At 55.1% G+C, this 24,338-nt stretch overlaps 1 protein-coding gene across 1 annotated transcript in view; it reads right to left on the bottom strand.

Annotated features, from left to right (window-relative positions):
- FBXW8 (F-box and WD repeat domain containing 8) overlaps window positions 1–24,338 on the bottom strand; it is a 125,485-nt gene that overhangs the window by 39,022 nt on the left and 62,125 nt on the right. The window contains exons 7-8 of the mRNA XM_029057600.1: window positions 16,513–16,709; window positions 6,549–6,755 (exon numbers count right to left, since the gene is read on the bottom strand). Coding sequence (XP_028913433.1) covers window positions 6,549–6,755; window positions 16,513–16,709 — 404 coding nt within the window. The remainder of the gene's footprint in view (window positions 1–6,548; window positions 6,756–16,512; window positions 16,710–24,338) is intronic.

The raw sequence follows: 24,338 nt of genomic DNA, 5'->3' as shown, positions 1-24,338 counted from the left end.
AGGGATCACTAGAACTGAGATCGAACGAGAGCTTCCAGCGGCTGCCCATCCAACTCCGCATCAAACAGAAGAGGCTCTATAGGCGACCATCCCCTCGCCCGCTCCGACCTCGCCGCGCCGCCCTCCTACTCCCACCGGGCCCGCACGCTCCGCTCCTCTAGTGCCGACCTTCTCGCCGTCCCTCCTTCTCGTCTCTCTCTCCGCCGACCCCTCGCCCACCTCCAGCCTCTGGCCTGAACGCCCTCCCTCCTCGTATCCGACAGAAAATGACTCTCCTCCGCCTCAAAACTCTATCGAAGGCCCATCTCCTCCAAGAAGCCTTCCCTAAGTCCTCCTTTCCTCCTTCCCCCCTTCCTCAGCCCCACAGCATTTATGTCCCTCTCTGCCATTTATTTCTTTCTATTCACGTCTGTCTCCCCCTCTAGACTGTGATCTCGTCGTGATCGGGGAATGTGTCTGTTTATCGCTCTACTGTCCTCTCCCGGGTGTCCAGTACGATGCTCTGCACACGGTAAGCGCTCAATAAATACGACTGAATGCGCTGCATGGGTCATCAGTTCAGGAGAGGTCGGGGGGGTGAACGGGGGCGGTCCGGCCCAGGGTCGAAAGGAAGGTCAGAAGATAACTGTGGTTCTGTCACGCGCTTATTATGTGAGTGGCTCAGGGAAGCAGCGTGGCTCAGTGGCAAGAGCCCGGGCTTGGGAGTCGGAGGTCATGGGTTCGAATCCCGGCTCCGCCACTTGTCGGCTGTGTGACTGTGGGCAAGCCACTTCACTTCTCTGGGCCTCAGTTACCTCATCTGCAAAATGGGGATGAAGACTGGGAGCCTCTTGTGGGACAACCTGATGATCCTGTAAAACTCCCCCAGCGCTTAGAACAGTGCTCTGCACGTAGTAAGCGCTTAACAAATGCCAACATTATCATTATTACTATTATGTGCCAGGCACTGAACTATGCCTTGAGGTGGATACAAGTGGTCGGGTTGGACACGGTTTATTATTATGAATAATTATAAAAATAATGATTATTATTATTAGAATTGTGGTATCTGTTAAGCGCCTACTGTGTGCCAGGCACTGTACTAAGAGCTGGGGTAGATATAAGGTAATCAGTTTGGACGCTGTCCCTGTCCTGCATGGAGCTCGCAAGTCTCAATCCCCATTTTACAGATGAGGGAACTGAGGCCCAGAGAAGAGAAGTGACTTGCCCAAGGCCACAGAGCAGACAAGGGGCGGCGCTGGGATGAGAATTCATAATAATAATAACGATGATGGTACTTGTTAAGCACTTACTGCGTGCCAAACCCTGTTCTGAGCACTGGGGTAGAGAAGCAGCGTGGCTCAGCGGAAAGAGCCCGGGCTTGGGAGTCAGAGGTCATGGGTTCTAACCCCGACTCCGCCACTCGCCAGCTGCGTGACTGTGGGCGAGTCGCTTCACTTCTCTGGGCCTCCGGTGACCTCATCTGGAAAATGGGGATGAAGACCGTGGAGCCCCACGTTGGGACAACCTGATTATCCTGTATCTCCCCCAGCGCTTAAACAGTGGTTAGCACATAGTAAGCGCTTAATAAATACCACCGTTGTTATCATTATTAAGGGCAGGAAACATTTCTGTTAATTCTGTTGCACTGTACTCTGCCATACGCTTAGACCACGGCTCTGCACACAGTAAGAGCCCTCAATAAACACCACTGGTTGACCGACTCTAGGCCGTAAATTAATTACGGGCAGGGAATGTTTCCGCTAATTTTGTTGTTTTGTACTCTCCCAAGTGCCTAGTACAGAGTTCTGCACACAGTGAGCGCTCGATAAAGACATTGATAAGAATAATAATAATGTTGGCATTTGTTAAGCGCTTACTATGTGCAGAGCACTGTTCTAAGCGCTGGGGTAGATACAGGGTGATCAGGTCGTCCCACGTGAGGCTCACAGTTAATCCCCATTTTCCAGATGAGGGAACTGAGGAACAGAGAAGTGAAGCGACTCGCCCACGGCCACACAGCTGACGAGTGGCAGAGCCGGGATCAGAACCCATGACCCCTGACTCCCAAGCCCGGGCTCTTCCCGCTGAGCCGCGCTGCTTCGCACCGATCTATTAGCACAGTGCTAATTATGGGCAGTCGCACTCTTAATCCCCATTCGTTTTAACAGATGAGGCAACTGAGGCCCAGAGAAGTGACGTGACTAGCCCAAGGCCACACAGCGGACAGGTGGTGGAGTCACTAATTCTACTAATGACTACTAATCCCGTTCGACTGTCCTAGAGTACCCTCCACCCAATAAGCGCTCAATGAATATCACCGATCGATTGATAATGATAATAATAATGTTGGTATCTGTTAAGCGCTTACTATGTGCAGAGCACCGTTCTAAGCGCCGGGGTAGATACAGGGGAATCGGGTCGTCCCACGTGGGGCTCACGGTCTTAATCCCCATTTTACAGATGACGTAACTGAGGCCCAGAGAAGTTAAGTGACACCGTGGGACGGGGACTGTGTCCAACCGAATTTGCTCGCATCCACCCCAGGGCTCAGTAAGGCGCCTGGCACGGAGGAAGCGCTTATCAAATGCCGCAATTATTAGTATTATTTTTATTATTCTAACACTGTGCTAAGCAAGGCAGTCTGCTCCCACCCGAAGGATAACAGTCCTTCCGCTTCGGTTCCCGGACGACAACTTTAAAAAGCGAGGGCCGCGCCCCCACCGTCCACGCCTAGCCGGCTTCCTGGCATTCCACCCCTGGCTTTCCAAGAGTTTTAAAGACCTCAAGAGCCCCGCGACAGCGGGTCCGGAACAGACCCTCCCCTGCCAGGAATCGCCGATGCGCTTTTCCTCCGAGAATCCTCCGTGGAGAAGAGAATTTTAGATGATCTGATTCGGGAAAAAAAATAACACGAGAACATAAACCCCGCCAACGGAGAGGGCGAGGTCGATGGCGACGGGTTGGGTCGGCGGCCCGAGCTCCCCTCTAGACCGCAGGCTCGCTGCGGACACGCGGGGTACGTCGACCGACTCCGTTCTGGTGGGCTCTAATCCCCGCTCCGCCCCTCGTCTGCTGTGTGACCTTGGGCCGGTCGCTTCACCTCTCTGGGCCTCGGTTCCCCCAGCCGTAAAATGGAGATTGAGACCGTGAGCCCCACGTGGCTTGGATCCACCCCGGCCTTCAGTGCGGTGCCTGGTGCACGCTGAGAAGCAGCGTGGCTGAGTGGCAAGAGCCCGGGCTTGGGAGCCAGAGGTCACGGGTTCTAATCTCACCTCCGCTACCTGTCCGCTGTGTGACTTTGGGCCAGCCGCTCAATGTGGGCCTCAGTGACCTCATCTGGAAAATGGGGATGAAGACTGTGAGTCCCACATGGGACAACCCGATTACCTTGTATCTCCCCCAGCGCTTAAAACAGTGCTTGGCATATAGTAAGCGCTTTACAAATACATTATTATGCCACTTGTCAGCTGTGTGACTGTGGGCAAGTCACTTCACTTCTCTGGGCCTCAGTTCCCTCATCTGGAAAATGGGGATTAACCGTGAGCCTCCCGTGGGACGACCTGATGACCCTGTATCTCCCCCAGCGCTTAGAACGGTGCTCTGCACATAGGAAGCGCTTAACAGATACCAACATTATTATTATTAATACAATAATTCTCATTGTTAACTATAACTCCCCCGACCGCTTAGCATAGTGCTCCGCACACAGTAGACACTCAGTAAAAACCACTGATTCTGTGTCCTCCCCCTCTAGACTGAAAGCTCATTATGGGCAGGGAGCGTGTCTGCTAATTCTGTGGTCCTCTAATAATAATAATAATAACGTTGGTATCTGTTAAGCGCTTACTACGTGCAGAGCACTGTTCTAAGCGCTGGGGGAGATCCAGGTTAATCGGGTTGTCCCACGTGAGGCTCACAGTTAATCGCCATTTGACAGATGAGGGAAGTGAGGCCCAGAGAAGTGAAGCGACTTGCCCACGGTCACCCGGCTGACGAGTGGCGGAGCCGGGATTCGAACCCCTGACCTCTGACTCCCAAGCCCGGGCTCTTTCCTCTCAGCCACGCTGCTTCTCTACTACTACTACTACTCTACTATCCCAAGCGCTTACTACAGTGCTCCGCACACAGGGAGCACTCAGTTGATTGACTGGTAGTGTTCCGCACAGAGTAAGCGCTTGATACACTTGATCGACTACCGAATTACTGCCCCTTCGGTCCTCCGAACTTCACCTGTTTCAGAAACTGGGCGGGGTCCCAGGGAGGCCTCCGTCGGGAAAACCCAGGGGGCCGCCGACACCGGAAAATCCCGGGGGAATCCGCACGAGGTTGATTTCTAATAATAATAATCGTAACGATAACAGTATCTAAGAGCTTACTATGGGTCGGGCACCGTACTAAGCAGCGCGGCTCCGCGGAGAGAGCACGGGTCCGGGAGACGGGAGGACCCGGGCTCAAACCTCGGCTCTGCCGCTCGTCTGCCGGATAATACTAATAATGTTGGTATCTGTTAAGCGCTTACTAGGTGCCGACCACTGTTCTAAGCGCTGGGTAGCCTCGGGCAGAGTCACTTCTCTGGGCCTCAGTTCCCTCATCTGTAAAATGGGGATGAAGTCTGGGAGCCCCACGTGGGACAAGGGCTGTGTCCAACCCGATTATCTTGTATCTACCCCTGCGCTTTGAACAGTGCCTGGCACAAAGCAGGCGCTTATCAAATACCATCGGCATTAGCATTATTACTAAGTGCTGGGCAAACCGGGTTGGACACAGTCCCTGTCATGCATTCATTCATTCAATTGTAAGCGCTCGATAAATACCATCGAATGAATGAGCGCTTACCGTGTACAGAGCACTGTACTAAGCGCTTGGGAGAGTGCGATCCAACAATCAACAGGCACCTTCCCCTCCCACAACGGAGCTTACAGTCTAGAAGCGGAGGTAATAACGTTGGTATTTGTTAAGCGCTTACTATGTGCCCAGCACTGTTTTAAGCGCTGGGGGAGATACAGGGTGATCGGGTCGTCCCACGTGAGGCTCACGGTTAATCCCCATTTGCCAGATGAGGTCACCGAGGCCCAGAGAAGTGAAGTGACCCGCCCGCGGTCACAAAGCTGACGAGGGGCAGAGCCGGGAGTCGAACCCATGACCTCTGACTCCGAAGCCCAGGCTTTTCCCCCTGAGCCACGCTGCTTCCCGAGATGTGGCTCCCAATCTCCATCCCCATTTTCCGGATGAGGGAACCGAGGCCCAGAGACCCGAGGCGACCCGCCCGAGGTCACCCGCAGCGGCCGAGCGGCGGAGCCGGGATTAAAACCCAGGACCTACGGCCTCCCGGGCCCGGGTCCCTAGGCAGCGCGCTCTCCCGGCATCCGGGCCCGCGCCCCGACCGATCCGGAGTCCCTTCCCGTCCGCGGGCGCGGAGCGACGATCGTAATAGACGTTAGTAATTGATTTCCAGCGTGACGTCAGCCGGGGAAGCTTCGCCAGAGCGAGCGTCCCGATCGAACCCATCCCGGCCGCCCGCATTACTTCACTCGCATCTCGCCGATTAGGACGCGGGCCGACGTGCCGCCTGATGCCGCCCGCCATCCGACGCCAGATACACGCCGGGGCCGAAGCGGGAGACGACGGCCTCGTCGGCCGTCGAGCCTGAGAGCCCTAAGTGGATTTCTCTCTCTTCCTTCAGCCGTTTCTCCCCCTTCCTTCGCGCCGCCGGCCGACAGTGCTCTGAAACGAGGCAATTCTATCCGCTGACCCGCCGCCTCCGAGGACCAAGTGGGATCAGGGTGGCGAAGGAACTGATAAAGACCATACGACGTTACACGTCTGACTGACCCGACGGGGCTTAGAATGGCTTCGGGATCCCCGGGCCACGGAAGCCGCGCGGAAGGGGCCGACGGGGCTATTGGATTTCACGCCCATTGGGCTCTCTTAGTCGGCGTACGGGCCGCCGGGAGCTCATCGTGGGCGAGAGAATGCGTCTACCCGTTCTGCTCTGCTGGACTCTCCCGAGCGCTCAGAACAGTGCACGTGTCTATTATTCTACTTATTTCTACTGATGCCTGTTCACTTGTTTCGATGTCTCCCCCGTTCTAGACAGGGAGCAGAAATATTTTCCTGATTAATACAAAATAAACTGTGGTATTTGTTAAGCGCTTACTATGTGCAAAGCGCCGGGGGATACAAGGCGATCAGGTCGTCCCACGTGAGGCTCACAGTTTTAATCCCCATTTGACAGATGAGGGAACTGAGGCCCGGAGAAGTTAAGTGACTTGCCCAAGGTCACACAGCCGACCAGTGGCAGAGCTCCGTGACCTCTGACTCCCGAGGCCGCGCTCTTTAGCTGATTAGACCGTGCGCCCGTCAATGGGCGGGGACCGTCTCTATCTGTTGCCGATCTGTCCCTTCCAAGCGCTTAGTACAGTGCTCTGCACGTAGTAAGCGCTCAATAAACACTACTGAATGAATGAACGGTGCTCGGTACGTATTCTGCACTTCACAAATACCATAATGATGATTATTATTAATCCGACTGAACGAATGACTGGCACGTGGGGCTATTTACGCACCTTGTTCCCTTCATGGATCCACCCCGAGCTCTTGACCCCGAACGCCGCCTGAGAGGCGGAGACGTCGAGGCAGGTGACGGGCTGGCCGTACACCCAGTGCAGAACCCGGCCGGCCTCTCCCGCCCTCAGCACGTGGACCACGTCTTCGGCCGCGGCTACGGCCACGGGACACTCGCCGCTATCCGCAATCAGGTGAAGGAAGTTGACCTGTCCGGGGAGAGAGATGGAAACTAGATTGTGAGCTCCTCCTCTAGACTGAAAACTCGTTTTATTGTAATAATGACGATAACGATGGCATCTGTTAAGCGCTTACTATGTGCCGAGCACCGTTCTAAGCGCTGGGGGGGATACAAGGTCATCAGGTTGTCCCCCGTGGGGCTCCCGGTCTTCATCCCCATTTTCCAGATGAGGGAACTGAGGCGGCGAGAAGCGAAGTGGCTTGCCCCAGGTCACACAGCCGACGAGTGGCGGGGCCGGGATTAGAACCCATGACCTCTGACTCCCAAGGCCGGGCTCTTTCAACTGAGCCACGCTGCTTCTCAACAATAATAATGTTGGTATTTGGTAAGCGCTTACTCTGTGGCAAGCACCGTTCTAAGCGCTGGCGGAGATAGAAAGTAATGAGGTCGTCCCACGGGAGCTCAGAGTCTTCATCCCCATTTTCCAGATGAGGTCACTGAGGCCCAGAGAAGTGAGGTGACTTTCCCAAGGGCACACAGCTGACAAGGGACGGAGCCGGGATTAGAACCCACGACCTCTGACTCCCAAGCCCGCGCTCTTTCCACTAAGTCACGCCGTACTCTCCCAAACGCTTAGGACAGGGCTCTGCACACGGTAAGCGCTCAGCGCTTACTATGTTCATTCACTCAGTAGTATTTATTGAGCGCTTACTGTGGCAGAGCACTGTATCAGAGAAGCAGCTTGGCTCAGTGGAAAGTCTTGGGAGTCAGAGATCATGGGTTCGAATCCCAGCTCTGCCACTTGTCAGCAGTGTGACCTTAGGCAAGTCGCTTCACTTCTCTGGGCCTCAGTGACCTCATCTGGAAAATGGGGATGAAGACTGGGAGCCGCACGGGGGACAACCTGATGACCCCGTATCTACCCCAGCGCTTAGAACAGTGCTCGGCACGTAGTAAGCGTTTAACAAATACCAACATTATTATTATTACTAAGCAATTGGAATACGCGATTCTGTGTGCCAGGCCCTGTTCTAAGCGCCAGGGTAGATACGAAATAATCGGATTGGAAACGGTCCCTGTCCTACAAAGGGCTCACACTCTTAATCCTGACTTCACGGGGGCGGGGAGGACCTGAGGCACGGAAAAGTGAAGTGCCCACAGTCACACAGCAGACAAGTGGCGGAGTTGGGATTAGAACCCATGACCTTCTGACTCCCAGGCCCGGGCTCTACCCATTATGCCATGCTGCTTCATATATATATATGTATATATATATATATATATATAGGTATAGCATGCTTTGCAGAGCACTCAGTACAGTGCTCTGCACACAGTAAGCTCTCAATAAATACAACTGCCTGACCGAAAGCCCGAGTTCCCACAGCAGGCTAGTAGAGGATCCGAATCTGAACCCAGGCCCGCGGCCTACTCGCTAGGCTTACCACCTGACATCCCCCTTAGGTTAACCCTATTATTATTATTAAATTATATTTGATTATTATTAAATATATTACCCTATTAATTTTGTTAATGAGACGTACATCCCCTTGATTCTATTTACTGCTATTGCTTTTGTCCCCCAGGCCCGCAGCCTACTCGCTAGGCTCACCACCTGACATTCCCCATAGGTTAACCCTATTATTATTATTATTATTATTAAATTATATTTATTATTATTAAATATAGTATTACCCTATTTGTTAATGAGACGTACATCACCTTGATTCTATTTATTGCTATTGTTTTAATGAGATGTACATCCCCTTGATTCTATTTTTGCTATCGTTTTTGTCCGTCCGTCTCCTCGATCAGACTGTGAGTCCGTCAAAGGGCAGGGACCGTCTCTATCTGTTGCCGATCTGTCCATTCCAAGCGCTTAGTACGGTGCTCTGCACATAGTAAGCGCTCAATAAATACTACTGAATTGAACGAATGAATGAAGCAGAAGCTTCGCCTTTTCGTCCGTCGGTGGCGGGCGAAGATCCGAGGCGGCCGGGCTGGAGATGCCGCTGTCCGTGCTCCGGATTTTAGTATCTTTCATTCATTCATGCAATAGTATCTATCGAGCGCTCACTACGTGCAGAGCACCGTACTAAGCGCTCGGAACGGACGAGTCGGCAACGGACAGAGACGGTCCCCGCCCTCCGACGGGCTCACGGTCCGATCGGGGGAGACGGACGGACGGGGACGGTGGCGAGAGATAGAGTCGAGGGGAAGGACGTCTCGTAAGGACGACGGCGACTAAACAGAATCGAGGCGATGTACATCTCGTTGACAAGACGAATAGGGTGACGAAGATATATACGGTCGAGCGGACGGGTACGGTGCCGAGGGGATGGGAAGGGAGAGGGGGAGGAGCGGAGGGAAAAGGGGAAAAAGAGGGTTTAGCCGCGGAGAGGCGAAGGGGGGGGCGGCAGAGGGAGAAGGGGAGCTCGGTCCGGGAGGGCCTCTCGGAGGAGGTGAGTCTTAAGTAGGGTTTCGAAGAGGGGAAGGGAATCGGTCCGGCGGAGGCGAGGAGGGAGGGCGTCCCGGGACCGCGGGAGGACGCGGCCCGGGGGTCGACGGCGGGACGGGCGAGACCGGGGGACGGCGAGGAGGCGGGCGGCGGAGAGAGAGGAGGGAGGAGAGGTAGGAGGGGGCCAGGGGATGGACGGCCTTGAAGCCTAGAGTATGTTGACTCCCGTAACCGTGCAGTGATTTTGCCCTCCTCCGGACGGACTCTTCCCGACGACGAAGAGTCCGGTGGAAACATTCGTTTTCGTGGCAACCCCCCCTCCGCTCTGGCTCCATTCGTTTTGGAGAGGAAGGAGGGAGGGTGTCAAAAGTAACTCGGCGCCAAGCCCGGAGAGCATCGGGGGCGCTTAAGACATAGATCCTGACCCCGCACGTGCCCATCGCGAATTTCCTGGAAGGCATTCCTCATTTACGGAGGTCTTGCCCTCGTCATCTTCCTTCTGCCTGGACCAAAAAGCTGCCTGCCTCCACTCCCGTTCCGGCTTCGATCGATCGATCGATCGTACTCAGTGAACGAACGCTAGCAGTTCCTCCCGGGGCGGGGGGAGCCCACGGGGGGATTTAAGCGGCGTGGCCAAGTGGGTAGAGCCCGGGGCCTGGGCGGCAGAAAGACCTGGGTTCTAATCCCGAGTCCACCACCTGTCTCCCGTGTGAACCCGGACAAGTGTCTTCACTTCTCCGAGAAACGGCGTGGCGCAGCGGAAAGAGGACTGGGCTTGGGAGTCGGAGGTCGTGGGTTCTAATCCCGGCTCTGCCACTTGTCAGCTGGGTGACTCTGGGCCAGTCACTTCACTTCTCTGGGCCTCAGGGACCTCATCTGCAAAATGGGGATTAAAACCGTGAGCCCCACGTGGGACGACCCGATCACCTTGTATCCCCCCAGCGCTTAGAACAGTGCTCGGCACATAGTAAGCACTTAACAAATACCACCATTATTATTATTATTCTCTGAGAAGCAGTGTGGCGTAGTGGAAAGGGCTCAGGCTTGGGAGTCAGAGGTCGTGGGTTCTAATCCCGACTCTGCCACTCGTCTGCTGTGTGACTGTGGGCAAGTCCCTTTCACTTCTCTGTGCCTCAGTGACCTCAGCTGTAAAATGGGGGCGAAGCCTGTGAGCCCCGCAAGGGACAACCTGATTACTTCGGATCTACCCCGGCGCTTAGAACAGTGCTTGGCACAGAGTAAGCTCTTAACGAATACCATCATCATCATCATCATCATTATTATGCTCTGGTTCCCTCATCTGTCGGACGGGGATGGAGACCGTGAACCCCCCGTGGGACGGGGACCGCGTCCAACCTGATTCGCTTGCATCCACCCCGGCGCTCAGAACGGTGTCGGGCACACAGTAAGCACTCCCTCTCGACTGTAAGCTCGCTGCGGGCAGGGGATGTGTCTATTTGTTGTTCCACCGTCCTCTCCCAAGCGCTCTCGCAGTGCTCTGCCCACCGTAAGCGCTCAATAAACCGGACTGCATGACTGCTTAGCAAACACCATCGGAATAAATCTGAAATGTAATAATAAAATACAATGAAATAAAACCGGGTCTCCCAGCTCCGGGCCAGATCGTTCATCGCACGGCAGCACGGGAGCGCTTCGACTTTCAAGAGGCTTAGCTCTCGTCTGCCAGCACAGTGGCTTATTTCCCTGACTGCTCGATGGGGCTCTTTCATCGACGGCCAGGGAAGGCCGACTCTGGCTGGGTCCGCCGTCAGTCGGGAGCTTTGTGGCCGAAAAAAATCCGAGCCTCCTCTCCTTCCGGGCGAAAACCCCCTTCGGTGCCAAGCACCCGCTAGATCTGCTCGTTTGTCTATATTTTTATTACCCTATTTAGTTTGTTAAAGAGGTGTACGGCCCCTTGGTTCTATTTATTGCTATCGTTTTTGTCCGTCTCCCCCGATTAGACCGTGAGCCCGTCACTGGGCAGGGATCGTCTCTATCTGTTGTCGAATTGTCCATTCCAAGCACTTAGTACAGTGCTCTGCGCATAGTAAGCGCTCAATTAATACGATTGAATGAATGGACGCCCCCGCCGCACGGAAACCGCTTCCAGCCCAGTCCACGGGGGCGGGGGTCACCCGCGGCCTCGGAGGTACTCAAATCTAGCAAGATTATCGCCGGGAGCTTCCCCGGTCACCGCCTCGGGTCGGGTTTTTCGGTTCACTCTGGCGCCGGTGGGGAGAGACGGGGCCTGGGAGTCGGAGGACCTGGGTGCTGACCCTATAATTAATAATCCTGATGATGATGATGATGATGATGATAACGACGATGGCGTTTGTTAATAACAATAATGTTGGTATTTGTTAAGCGCTTACTACGTGCAGAGCACTGTTCTAAGCGCTGGGGGAGATACGGGGTCATCGGGTCGTCCCACGTGAGGCTCACAGTTAATCCCTATTTTTTCTGATGAGGGAACTGAAGCACAGAGAAGTGAAGTGACTCGCCCACCGTCACACAGCTGACGAGTGGCAAAGCCGGGATTCGAACCCGTGACCTCGGACTCCCAAGCCCAGGCTCTTTCCACTGAGCCACGCTGCTTCTCTAAGCACTTACTATGCTTACTATGCGCTTACTATGCGCCAAGCACCTCCCTGCTGGGCCACCCTGGGCGAGTCGCTTTGCTTCTCTGGTTCTCCACTGCTTCATCTCTAAAATGGGGATCCAATATCTGCGCTTTCGGTCATTCAGTGGTATTTACTGAGCGCTGGCTGGGTGCAAAGCACTGTACTGAGCGCTTGGGAGAGGACCCTACAACAAACGGACACATTTCCGGCCCACGACGAGCTCACAGTCTAGGCGGGAGGCCGACATTAAGAGACATAAATAAATTAAAAAATGATATATTTATATACACACACGTGCTGTGGGGCGGGGGGAGAGGATGAATGAAGGAAATCAAGGCGACGCAGAAGGGAGTCGGAGGAGAGGAGGGCGCAGTCAGGGAAGGCTTCTGGGAGGAGACGGGTAGTGGGGGAAAGCAATAATCCATCTGACAGCGGGGCTCAGCGGAAAGAGCCCGGGCTTGGGAGTCACAGGTCAAGGGGTTCTAACCCCGGCTCCGCCACTCGTCTGCTGTGTGACCTTGGACAAGTCACTTCACTTCCCTGTGCCTCAGTGACCTCCTCTGGAAAATGGGGATGAAGACTGTGAGCCCCACGGGGAACCACCTCGTTACCACCTATCCATCCCAGTCAGCTGTGTGACCGTGGGCAAGTCACTTCACTTCTCTGTGCCTCAGTTACCTCATCTGCGAGAAGCAGCGTGGCTCAGCGGAAAGAGCCCGGGCTCGGGAGTCAGAGGTCACGGGTCCGAAACCCGGCTCGGCCGCTGGTCAGCTGTGTGACCGTGGGCGAGTCACTTCACTTCTCGGTGCCTCAGTTCCCTCATCTGTAAAATGGGGATTGACTGTGAGCCTCACGTGGGACAAACTGATTAGCCAGTATCTACCCCAGCGCTTAGAACAGTGCTCGGCACATAGTAAGCGCTTAACAAATACCACCATTAAGTAAGACCGTGAGCCCCATGGGGGCAGGGACGGGGTCCAACCTGATTATCTTGTATCCACCCCAGTGCTTCGTGCTAGTGCTTAACGAGTACCACAGATATTATCATCATCCCCGGGCCCAAACCAGGTTATTGAATCTGAGTCCAGATGCATCTCCGACTCTCGCCGCAACCTACTGAAGTCTCTCAGACCCTCGTGGAGGAAGGAGAGCGGGAGCAGGGCGGCCTAGTGGAAAGAGGCACAGCCCTGGGAGTCAGAGGACCTGGGTTCTCATCCCGACCCGTCTGCCGTGGGACCTCGGACGAGTCACTTCACTTCTCTGGGTCTCAGTCACCCCATCTGCAAAATGGGGATTAAGATCGTGAGCCCTCAGCGGGAAAGCGACTGCGTCCAACCTGGTGCCCACCCCAGCGCTCAGTACGGTGCCTGACACAGAGTAAGCGCTTAACAAATACCACCGATGTTATTATTACTTGACTTCTCCGGGCCTCTGTTCCCTCATGTGGAAAATGGGGATTAAGAAGGTGAGCCCCACACGGGACGGGGACTGCGTCCGACCCGCTGAGCTTGTAGCTACCCCAGCGCTCAGTACAGAGCCTTGGTACCCGGGAAGCGCTTAACAAATATCCCTGAGATAAAAAGAGAGGAAGACGGTGCCCCGAACCGTCCCCCGACCCCCCGCCGCCTGAAGCGGCTGCCCGAAGGAAGCGCCGGGCTCCTTCCGGCTTCCGTTGCGACATCCGCGCCGTGCCAGCCAATTAACACCGCCTTCCACGCCGGCATCGCTCCAGACCCGGTCCTCATTTTCGCGTGAGGACCCCCGGGGTCCGGAGCGCGCCAGGCTGACTTTTCATTCGGGCAAAGATGTTCATTAGGAGGGGAGGTTTCTCTCCCTCGCCATCTGGCCGCCCGTGACTCCCCGCTCCGCCCCTCGCTTTCACATCGGGGGTGGGACGGGAGGAGCTCCCCGGGGCGAAAGGCTGGCGGGCCGGGCTCGCCATCGCCCGGGCCTCGATCTGGTATCGTTTCCGCCTGGCACCGCGGTGGCCTTCGCAGACGGATCCCGCACACTTCGCTCCTCTAATAATAATAACGATGCCAAGCTATCCCTCCATCTCGTCTCTCTCGCCGCCGCCATCGCCCCCACGTCCTGCCTCTGGCCTGGAACGCCCTCCCTCCTCATATTCATTCGTTCGTTCACTCAATAGTATTTATTGAGCGCTTACTATGTGCAGAGCACTGTGCTAAGCGCTTGGAATGGACAAATCGGCAACAGACACATATCCGACAGACGCTCCCTCTCCCCCCCTTCAAAACCTTCTTGAAGGCCCATCTCCTCCAAGAGGCCTTCCCTGACTACGCCCTCCTTTCCTCTTCTCCCCCTCCCTTCTGCGTCGCCCCGACTCGCTCCCTTTCTTCATCCCCCCTTCCCAGCCCCACACCACTTATTTATTTCTATCCACGTCTGTCTCCCCCTCTAGACTGTTAAGTTCGTTGTGGGCAGGGAACGTGTCCGTCTATTGTTCTGTTGTCCTCTCCCCAGTGCTTAGTACAGGGCTCTGCACACAGAAAGCGCTGAATAAATACGATCGTGAACGAATGGGGCCGCCAGAGAAAGTGTAGCGGCCAGAGCACGGGCCCGGGAGTTGGAAGGTCATGAGTTCTAATCCCGGCTCCGTCCCTTGTCTGCTCTGTGACCGTGGCCAAGTCGCTTCACTTCTCCGGGCCTCGGTTCCCTCATCTGTAAAATAGGGATCGAGACTGTGAGCCCCACATAGGACAGGGACTGTGTCCAACTTGATTTTATGATAATAATAATAACGAGGATAGTATCTGTTAGGCATTTACTATGTGCCAAACGCCGTTCTAAGCGCCGGGGGAGAGACCAGGTCATCAGGTTGTCCCCCGTGGGGCTCACGGTCTTCATCCCCGTTTCGCAGAGGAGGGAACTGAGGCCCAGAGAAGTGAAGTGACTCACCCAGAGTCACCCAGTTGACAAGTGGCGGGGCCAGGATTAGAACCCACGACCTCTGACTCCCGAGTCTGGGCTTTTTCCACTAGGCCACGCCGGTGCTTCTCTGGTGATTCGCCTGTAACCGCCCCAGCGCTTAATCTTCATTCATTTTGTTCCTGTCCGTCCGTCTCCCCCGATTAGACCGTAAGCCCGTCAGAGGGCAGGGACTGTCTCAGTTACCGATCTGTCCATTCCAAGCGCTTAGTACAGTGCTCTGCCACAGAGTAAGCGCTCAATAAATACTACTGAATGAATGAATGAATTCATTTATTCACTCATTCAAGTGTATTTATTAAATGCTTACTCTGTGCAGAACACTGGACTAGGTGCTTGGGAACGCACGATACAACAATGAACAGACCCATCCCCCGCCCGCAACGACCTTTCGGTCTAGAGGCGGGGAGATAGAAATCAACAGGAGAAAATAAATGACAGAACTGGACGTGAGCGCCGTGGGACTGAGCCGGGGGGCGAAGAGCAAAGGGAGCGGGTCGGGGCGACGCAGAAGGGAGCGGGAGACGAGGAGAAGTGGGGCTTAGTCCGGGAAGGCCTCTGGGAGGGGGTGGGCTTTCAATAATGTGGCTCCAGTAGAGAAGCAGCGCGGTGTAGTAGATAGAGCCCGGGCCTGGGATTCAGGTGGTCACGGGTTCTAATCCCAGCTCTCTCACCCGTCTGCTGCAAGTCCCTTCTCTTCTCTGGGCCTCAGTTCCCTCATAATAATAATAATAATAACGATGATGGCACTTGTTAAGCGCTTACTACGTGCCAAGCACTGTTCTGAGCGCTAGGCGGATACAAGGTGATCAGGCTGTCCCACGTGGGGCTCACGGTTTTCATCCCCATTTGACAGACGAGGTAACAGAGGCACAGAGAACTGAAGCGACTTGCCCAAGGTCACCCAGCTGACAAGCGGCGCAGCCGGGATTAGAACCCATGACCTTTGACTCCCAAGCCCGGGCTCTTTCCACTGAGCCACGCTGTTTCTCATCCGGAAAACGGGAATGAAGACCGTGAGCCCCATGTGGGACGGGGATCGTGTCCAACTCGATTACCTTGTACCTACCCCAGCGCTTAGAACGGTGCTTGGCACATAGCAAGCGCTTAACAAATATCATTCTTCTTCTTCTTATTATTACTAATATCATTCATTACTAGTTATTATCATGACTACTACTACTAAGGCTTTTAAGTCCACTGCCTGGCACACGGTAAGCGCTTAACAAATAGCTCGGTTATTATTATTATCATAAATAATCATAATGGGGGTAATTGTTAAGCGCTTACTAATAATGTTGGTATTTGTTAAGCGCTTACTACGTGCCGAGCACTGTTCTAAGCGCTGGGGGAGATGCAGAGTAATCAGGTTGTCCCACATGAGGCTCACAGTCTTCATCCCCGTTTTCCAGATGAGGTCACCGAGGCACAGAGAACTGAAGTGACCTGCCCACCGTCACCCAGCCGGCAAGTGGCAGGGCCGGGATTCGAACCCATGACCCCTGACTCCCAAGCCTGGGCCTTCTCCACCGAGTGTCAGGCCCCGTTCTAAGCGCTGGGGGAGACAAAAGGTCATCAGGTTGCCCCGTGAGGGGCTCGGGGGTCTTCGTCCCCATTTTCCGGATGAGGGAACCGAGGCCCGGAGAAGTGAGGCGACTGGGCCCAAGTCACCCAGCTGACAGGGGGCGGAGGCGGGATTGGAATCCAGGTCCCGCTGCCTCCCGAGCCCCGCCGCTGAGGGTCCCGGGGGGGCGACTCACCGGCTTCTGAACGTCAAACTGGGCGGTGCCCAGCCAGTAGCCGGCGTCCTTGGGGTACTCCACCCTGACCTCCAGAGCGGAGGCGGTGGCTACGGCCGCCCCGTCCGGGCTCAGGGCCAAGGCCCGGATCCTCTGGTTGTGCCGGTAGCGGTGGATGGGCTCGCGACCCACCAGCAGGCTCCAGACGCTCACGGCCCCTGGGGAGACGGAGGAAACACGAGCCGCAGCGTGAACGCCCCTTCCGGAACCTCGGCGGCCCGTCGGGGGTACTTTCATTCATTCGGTACTACTTACTGAGCGCTGGCTATGACGATGATGATGTCGGCATTTGTTAAGCGCGTACTAGGTGCAGAGCGCTGTTCTAAGCGCTGGGGTAGAGACAGGGGAATCAGGTCGTCCCACATGAGGCTCACGGTCTTCGTCCCCATTTGACAGCTGAGGTCACTGAGGCCCAGAGAAGTGAAGTGACCCGCCCACAGTCGCACAGCTGCCGAGTGGCACAGCTGCGACTATGTGCAGAGCACCGGACCAAGCGCTTGGAATGGACGAGTCGGCAACGGACAGAGACCGTCCCTGCCCGGTGACGGGCCCACGGTCTAATCGGGGGAGACGGACGGGTAAAAACGAGACGACCTAATCGCGATAAATAGAATCAAGGGGATGGACACCTCATTAACAAAATAAATAGGGTGATAAAAATATACTTGCTGAGCGCTTACTCGCCCGCCTGGCCCGCGGGGGCCTCCCGAGCTAAATAGGGGGAGGTGGGCACGGGACATGAAATCCCAGACAGTAAGAGAGAATGATAATAATAACGATGGTATCTGTTAAGCGCTCACTAGGTGCCGAGCACCCCGTTCTAAGCGCCGGGGGAGACACAAGCTGATCACCCTGTATCTGACCCAGCGCTTAGAACAATGCTCGGCACCTAATAACGTTGGTATCTGTTAAGCGCTCACTAGGTGCCGAGCGCCGTTCTAAGCGCCGGGGGAGATACAAGCTGATCACCCTGTATCTAACCCAGCGCTCAGCACATCGCTCGGCGCATAATAAGCGCTTAACGAGTCCCGTGATTACCGTTATTAATACCGTTGAGTGCCCATCTGGGGCAGTTCATCCACCAATGGCATTTGTTGAGCGTCTGTTCTGTGCAGAGCACTGTACTGAGCGCTTGGGAAAGCACGTGAGGCATCAAGGGGCTTACGATGAACTGGGCCAAGCTTTTGGAAAGTACAAAACAGAGAATCAGTCGATGGTATCTGACACGTTCAAGTGATACGTTCCCCGGCTGCACGGAGCTTACGCTCTAACAGGAGAGACAAGCACAAAAACCATCTAACCCAGCGCTCAGAACAGTGCTTGGCACGCAGTGAGTGCTTAACAAGTACCACAATCACGATTCCTATCACGCGGAGGGCCGCCGGAAGCCGGCGGAGGGTTCGGAGGAGAGGGGAGAAGATGGGGATGAAGACGGCCCCCACCTCGCGCCTGCCCGTCCTCTCCGGCCCCCTCACCCCGCTTCTTTCTCAACGCGGCCTCCGGGAAATTGAGCCGGGTTAAAGGTCGGGGCCGGGCTACTCGTTTCCAAGCCCGGGGGAGGCTACCTTTCCCCACCCCCCCCTCTGGCTCTCCTTTCACTTTAAAAGCAAGTCGGGGCACCGGGTTGGGCGGGCGTCCACTTGGCTCGTTCAAATTTGATAGCCGGGTCTTCGTCTTTTCGCCGACGACGCAGTCCGCGGGGCACTTAACGTCTCGGAGGCGGCGGATAAATATGAAATCGATCCAAGTCACTAATCCCCGGGCCTCTCTCACCCACACGGTGTTCCTTGCCAAATTTCCTGCCCCTCCTTATACGACATATGCCCCGCTCCTAACCTGTCCCCCTCCTGCCTTTCGTTCCCCTTACCGCCTTTCCCCGTGCGCCTCGCTTGCACGCCGTCTGCGTCTCTGAACCGTAAGGGCTTTGGCTCGGAGATTCTTCCTCTAAAGCCACTTAGGGAAATATGAACGGCGTCGCGGCTGCAGCCCGGGGCCTGGGAGTCGGAAGGTCCTGGGTTCTAATCCCGGCTCCGCCACTTCTCGGCTGTGGGACCCCGGGCGGGTCTCTTTACTTCTCTGGGCTCAGTGACTTCATCTGTGAAATGGGGATTGAAACCGTGAGCCCCATATGGGCCAGGGACTGTGTCCCCAACGCGGTTAGCTTGTTTCTACCCCAGTGCTTAGTACAGTGCCTGGCATGTAGTAAATGCCTCACAAATGCCACTATCATTTTTATTATTATCATTAGGGCAATAACGGTCTACAAACGCTTCAGAGGGCCCAAGGTAAACCGCTGGCAACTGAATCGGGTCCCTGTTTCTGACGCGGGCGTGCTTTATTTCTTTTCGAGAGGAACGCGGGCTGTGAAGATTGTGACTGTTTATTATTGCACCAAACTCTCCCAAGCGCTCAGCACAGTGCTCCGCACACAGTAAGCATTTCTACAGAAAGGCTCCGGGCCTGTCACTCCCCTTCTCAAAAACCTCCAGCGGTCGCCTATCGACCTCGGCACGAAACAAAAACTTCTCACTCTAGGCTACGGGGCCGTCCGTCCCCTCGCCCCCTCCTACCTCTCCTCCCTTCTCTCTTTCCGCCGCCCGCCCCGCACGCTCCGCTCCTCCGCCGCCCGCCTCCTCGCCGTCCCCCGTCCTCGCCCGTCCCGCCGTCGACCCCCGTCCTCCCGCCGTCCCGGAACGCCCTCCCTCCTCACCTCCGCCAGACTCGCTCTCTTCCCCTCTTCGAAGCCCTACCGAGAGCTCACCATCTTCCCGGACCGAGCCCCCGCTTTCCTTCCGCCCCTCCTCCCCTCCCCATCGCCCCGACTCCCTCCCTCCGCTCTACCCCCTCCCCCGCCCCACATCACTTGTCTACATTTGTATATATTTATTACCCTATTTTATTAATGAGGCGCATACATCTATGATTCTATTTTTCTACTCTGACGGCATCGACGCCTACTTGTCTTATTTTGCCGCCCGTCTCCCCCTTCTAAACTGCGCGCCCGCTGTCGGGCAGGGATCGTCTCTCTCTGTTGCCGAACTGTACGTTCCAAGCGCTTGGTCCAGTGCTCTGCACACGGTAAGCGCTCAATAAATACCGCTGGATGAATAAATGAACAGTAAGCGCTCAATACAGATGACTGAATGAAGGAGTGAATGCATCTGGAACCCCAGGGCTTTGGGGGTAACGTCAAGCGGGGCCCGGCTTAATAATAACGTTGGTGTCTGTTGAGCGCTTACTACGTGCAGAGCACTGTTCTAAGCGCTGGGGTGGATACAGGGTCATCAGGTGGTCCCACGTGAGGCTCACAGTCTTCAGCCCCATTTGACAGCTTAAGGTTGTTGGGTTGAAGGGGAGCGGGGAGCAGGATTCTGGAGTTGACGGGCGGCAAATGGAATCAGCTAATTGCGGCCGAAATCCCTGGCTGGAACCTCAACCTAAGCCGAACGCGCGCGATTTCCGAGAGGGAGTAATAATAAAAATGTTGGTATTTGTTAAGCGCTTACTATGTGCCGAGCACTGTTCTAAACTATGGGGTAGATACAGGGTCATCAGGTTGTCCCCCGTGAGGCTCCCAGTCTTCATCCCCATTTTCCAGATGAGGTCACTGAGACACCGAGAAGTGAAGCGACTCGCCCACGGGGACACGGCTGACGAGTGGCAGAGCTGGGATTCGAACCCACGACCTCCGACTCCCAAGCCCGGGCTCCTTCCACTGAGCCGCGCCGCTTCTCTATTCTATATATATTAGGGAAGATTTCCGCTGGGGCGGCTGGGGTTTGGCCCGGTTTCCGCCTTCGGCAAGGCTCAGCGACAGTAAGCGGGAGGAGGCCGGGGGCTCCGGGGGGTTCTGCCCACCTAAGAACCAGCCTCCCCCCGCAGCCCCAACCCCTCAGGGCATCACCCAACATTTACCCCCTTGACGAACCGACCCCCTGCGCTCGGTACGGTGTCCGGCACATAGTAAGCGCTTACCGAATACCATTATTATTCAGAATCGCGACAGAAGGAGGGCTGCAAAGGGGTGGCAAACCAGCGCGGCCTAGCGGATCGAGCCCCGGCCTGGGAGTCGGAGGACCTGGGTTCTAATCCCGGCTCTGCTGTGGGACGCTGGGCAGTCGCTTGACTTCTCTGGGCCTCAGTGACCTCATCTGGAAAATGGGGATGAAGACTGCGAGCCCCACGGGGGACAACCTGATCACCTTGTAACTATCCCGGCGCTTAGAACAGTGCTGGGCACCCTGTGAGCCCGTTATTGGGCAGGGATTGTCTCTACCTGTTGCCGAACTGTACATTCCAAGCATTTAGTAATAATAATGTTGGTATTCGTTAAGCGCTTACTGTGTGCCGAGCACCGTTCGAAGCGCTGGGGGAGATGCAGGGTAACCAGTTTGTCCCACTTGGGGCTCACGGTCTTCATCCCCATTTTACAGATGAGGTAACTGAGGCACCGAGGAGTCAACTGACTTGCCCAAAGTCACACAACTGACAGGGGGTGGAGCCGGGATTAGAACCCACGACCTCTGACTCCTAAACCCACGCTCTCTCCGCTGAGCCACGCTGCTTCTCTGATAATAATAATTATTATTATTTAGTACAGTGCTCTGTACATAGTAAGCGCTCAATAAATACTACTGAATAAGAATAGTAAGCGCTTAACAAATGCCTTTATTATTATCATTATTTTGACGGTCACCCGCCTAGACAATCATCTTCGTGGTTATAGATGAACCTCTGAGCAACCCCAACTCTTCCCCCTAAAAGTATGTAGGAACCCAGCAAGCAGACATCTATTTAACCTCAATAATATTAATAATAATAATCAATCAGTGGTATTTATCGAGCACTCACCGCGTGCCGAGCACCGCATTACGCACATGGGAGACGTCGCTATCACTACAAGGAGCTGACGATCCAGATGGGGAGAGAGACATTAAAATAAATTATGGCTATAAATTTAATAGAGTACGGATATAATCTCCAGATGCCCAAGGGACCTCTGAAAAGGGCAGGTCTGAGGGAAGCGGCGTGGCCTAGTGGGTAGAGCCCGGGTCCGGGAATCGGAAGGTCACGGGTTCTAATCCCGGCTCTGCCACTCGTCTGCTGGGTGACCTTGGGCAAGTCCCTTCACGTCCCGGTGCCCCGGTTCCCTCCTCTGAAAAATGGGGATTAAGACCGTGAGCCCCACACTCCAACCAGAGGAGCTTTCTATCTAGTCCAGCGCTCAGTTGGGTGCCTGGAACGTGGTAAGCGCTTAAAATACCATTAAAAAAAGGCAAACGTACACACGGGTGGTCCGTTGTGGACGAAGACGGGATGACGTGCGGTGATGCTTTTAATAATAATAATTAATGATTATGGTATTTGTTAAGCGCTTACTACGTGCAGAGCACCGTTCTAAGCGCTGGGGGAGATACAGGGTCATCGGGCGGTCCCAAGTGAGGCTCACGGTCTTCATCCCCATTTTACGGATGAGGGAACTGAGGCCCAGAGAAGTGAAGTGACTCGCCCACAGTCACACAGCTGCCAAGTGGCAGAGCTGGGATTCGAACCCGTGACCTCTGACTCCCAAGCCCGGGCTCTTTCCACTGAGCCACGCCGCTTCTCATAATCTTCTCCCCCTCCCTCCCGCGTCGCCTTGGCTTGCTCCCTTTCTTCATCCCCCCTCCCAGCTCCACGCCACCTGTGTCCATATCCGTAGCTGTACTTATTTATATAATAATAATGTTGGTATCTGTTAAGCACTTACTATGTGCACAGCACCGTCCTAAGCGCCGGGGGAGATACGGGGTCATCGGGTCGTCCCACGTGAGGCTCACGGTTAATCCCCATTTTACAGATGAGGTAACTGAGGCCCAGAGAAGTGAAGTGACTTATTAATGTTCATCTCCCCCTCTAGGCTGTAAGCTCGTTGAGGGCACGGAATGTGTCTGTTCTCTTATTCTACTGTCCTCTCCCAAGCGCTCAGTACAGTGCTCGGCACCCAGTAAGCGCTCAATACATACGACTGACTGCCTTGTCAGCTGTGTGACTGTGGGCAAGTCACTTCACTTCTCTGGGCCTCAGTGACCTCATCTGTAAAACGGGGATTAACTGTGGGCCTCCCGTGGGACGACCCGATGACCCCGTATCTCCCCCAGCGCTTAGAACGGTGCTCTGCGCATAGTAAGCGCTTAACAGATACCAGCGTTATTATTATTACTATTGAATGAATGAAACGGAACGTTCGACTGTCCTCTCCCAAGCGCTTACTCCGGTGCCCTGCGCTCAGTAAGTGCTCGATAAATAGGACTGAATGAAATGTAATGTTCCCTTGCCCTCTCCCAAGAGCTCAGTCCAGTGCTCTGCACACGGTAAGCGCTCGATAAATGAGACCGAACTGACTGAATGAAATGCAACGTTCTGCTGTCCTCTCCCAAGCGTTTAGTCCAGTGCTCCGCACACGGTAAGCGCTCGATAAATGAGACCGAACTGACTGAATGAAATGCAAGGTTCCCTTGCCTCCTCCCAAGAGCTCAGTCCAGTGCTCTGCGCAAAGTAAGCGCTCGATAAATGAGACCGAACTGACTGAATGAAATGCAGTGTTCTACTGTCCTCTCCCAAGCGTTTAGCCCGGTGCTCTGCACACAGCACTGAAGGCTCACCTCCTCCAGGAGGCCTTCCCAGAGTGAGCTCCCTTTTTCCTCCGCTCCTCCTCCCCGTCGCCCCTGCTCCCTCCCTCTGCTCTTCCCCCCTCCCGCCCCACAGCGCCGGCCCATATAGGTACATATTTATTATTCTATTTATTTTATTAATGAGATTATATATCTTTAATTCTCTTTATTTACATTGATGCTACTGACGCCTGTCCACATGTTTTGTTTTGTTGTCTGTCTCCCCGCTTCTAGACTGTGAGCCTAGGGATTGTCTCTGTTGCCCAACTGTCCTTTCCAAACGCTCAGTACAGTGCTCCGCACACAGTAAGCGCTCAATAAATACGGCGGAATGAATGAAAGTCAGCTGTCAATAAATAAGAGTGGATGAACGCATGAAATGACTGCTCTTCTGTCCTCTCCCAAGTGCTTACTCTTTCATTCATTCATTCAATAGTATTTATTGAGCGCTTACTATGTGCAGAGCACCGTACTAAGCGCTCGGGACGAACGAGTCGGCAACGGATAGAGACGGTCCCCGCCGTCCGACGGGCTCACGGTCCGATCGGGGGAGACGGACGGACGAGGACGATGGCGACAGAGTCGAGGGGAAGGACGTCTCGTAAAAACGATGGCGACTAAATAGAATCGAGGCGATGTACGATTCATTGACAAAATAAATAGGGCGACGAAAATATAGACGGTCGAGCGGACGGGTACGGTGCCGTGGGGATGGGAAGGGAGAGGGGGAGGAGCGGAGGGAAAAGGGGAAAAAGAGGGTTTAGCTGCGGAGAGGCGAAGGGGGGGTGGCGGAGGGAGTAGAGGGAGAAGAGGAGCTCGGTCCGGGAAGGCCTCTCGGAGGAGGTGAGTCTTAAGTAGGGTTTCGAAGAGGGAAAGAGAATCGGTCCGGCGGAGGCGAGGAGGGAGGGCGTCCCGGGACCGCGGGAGGACGCGACCCGGGGGTCGACGGCGGGACGGGCGAGACCGGGGGACGGCGAGGAGGCGGGCGGCGGAGGAGCGGAGCGTGCGGGGTGGGCGGTAGAAAGAGAGGAGGGAGGAGAGGTAGGAAGGGGCGAGGTGATGGAGAGCCTCGAAGCCTAGAGTGAGGAGTACTCTGGTGCTCTGCACGTAGTAAGCGCTCAATAAACCGAGTGA

The sequence above is a fragment of the Ornithorhynchus anatinus genome, chromosome 2, assembly GCF_004115215.2.
Source record: "Ornithorhynchus anatinus isolate Pmale09 chromosome 2, mOrnAna1.pri.v4, whole genome shotgun sequence".
Taxonomy (NCBI): Eukaryota; Metazoa; Chordata; class Mammalia; order Monotremata; family Ornithorhynchidae; genus Ornithorhynchus; species Ornithorhynchus anatinus.
This window is presented reverse-complemented; position numbering and strand designations above follow the sequence as displayed.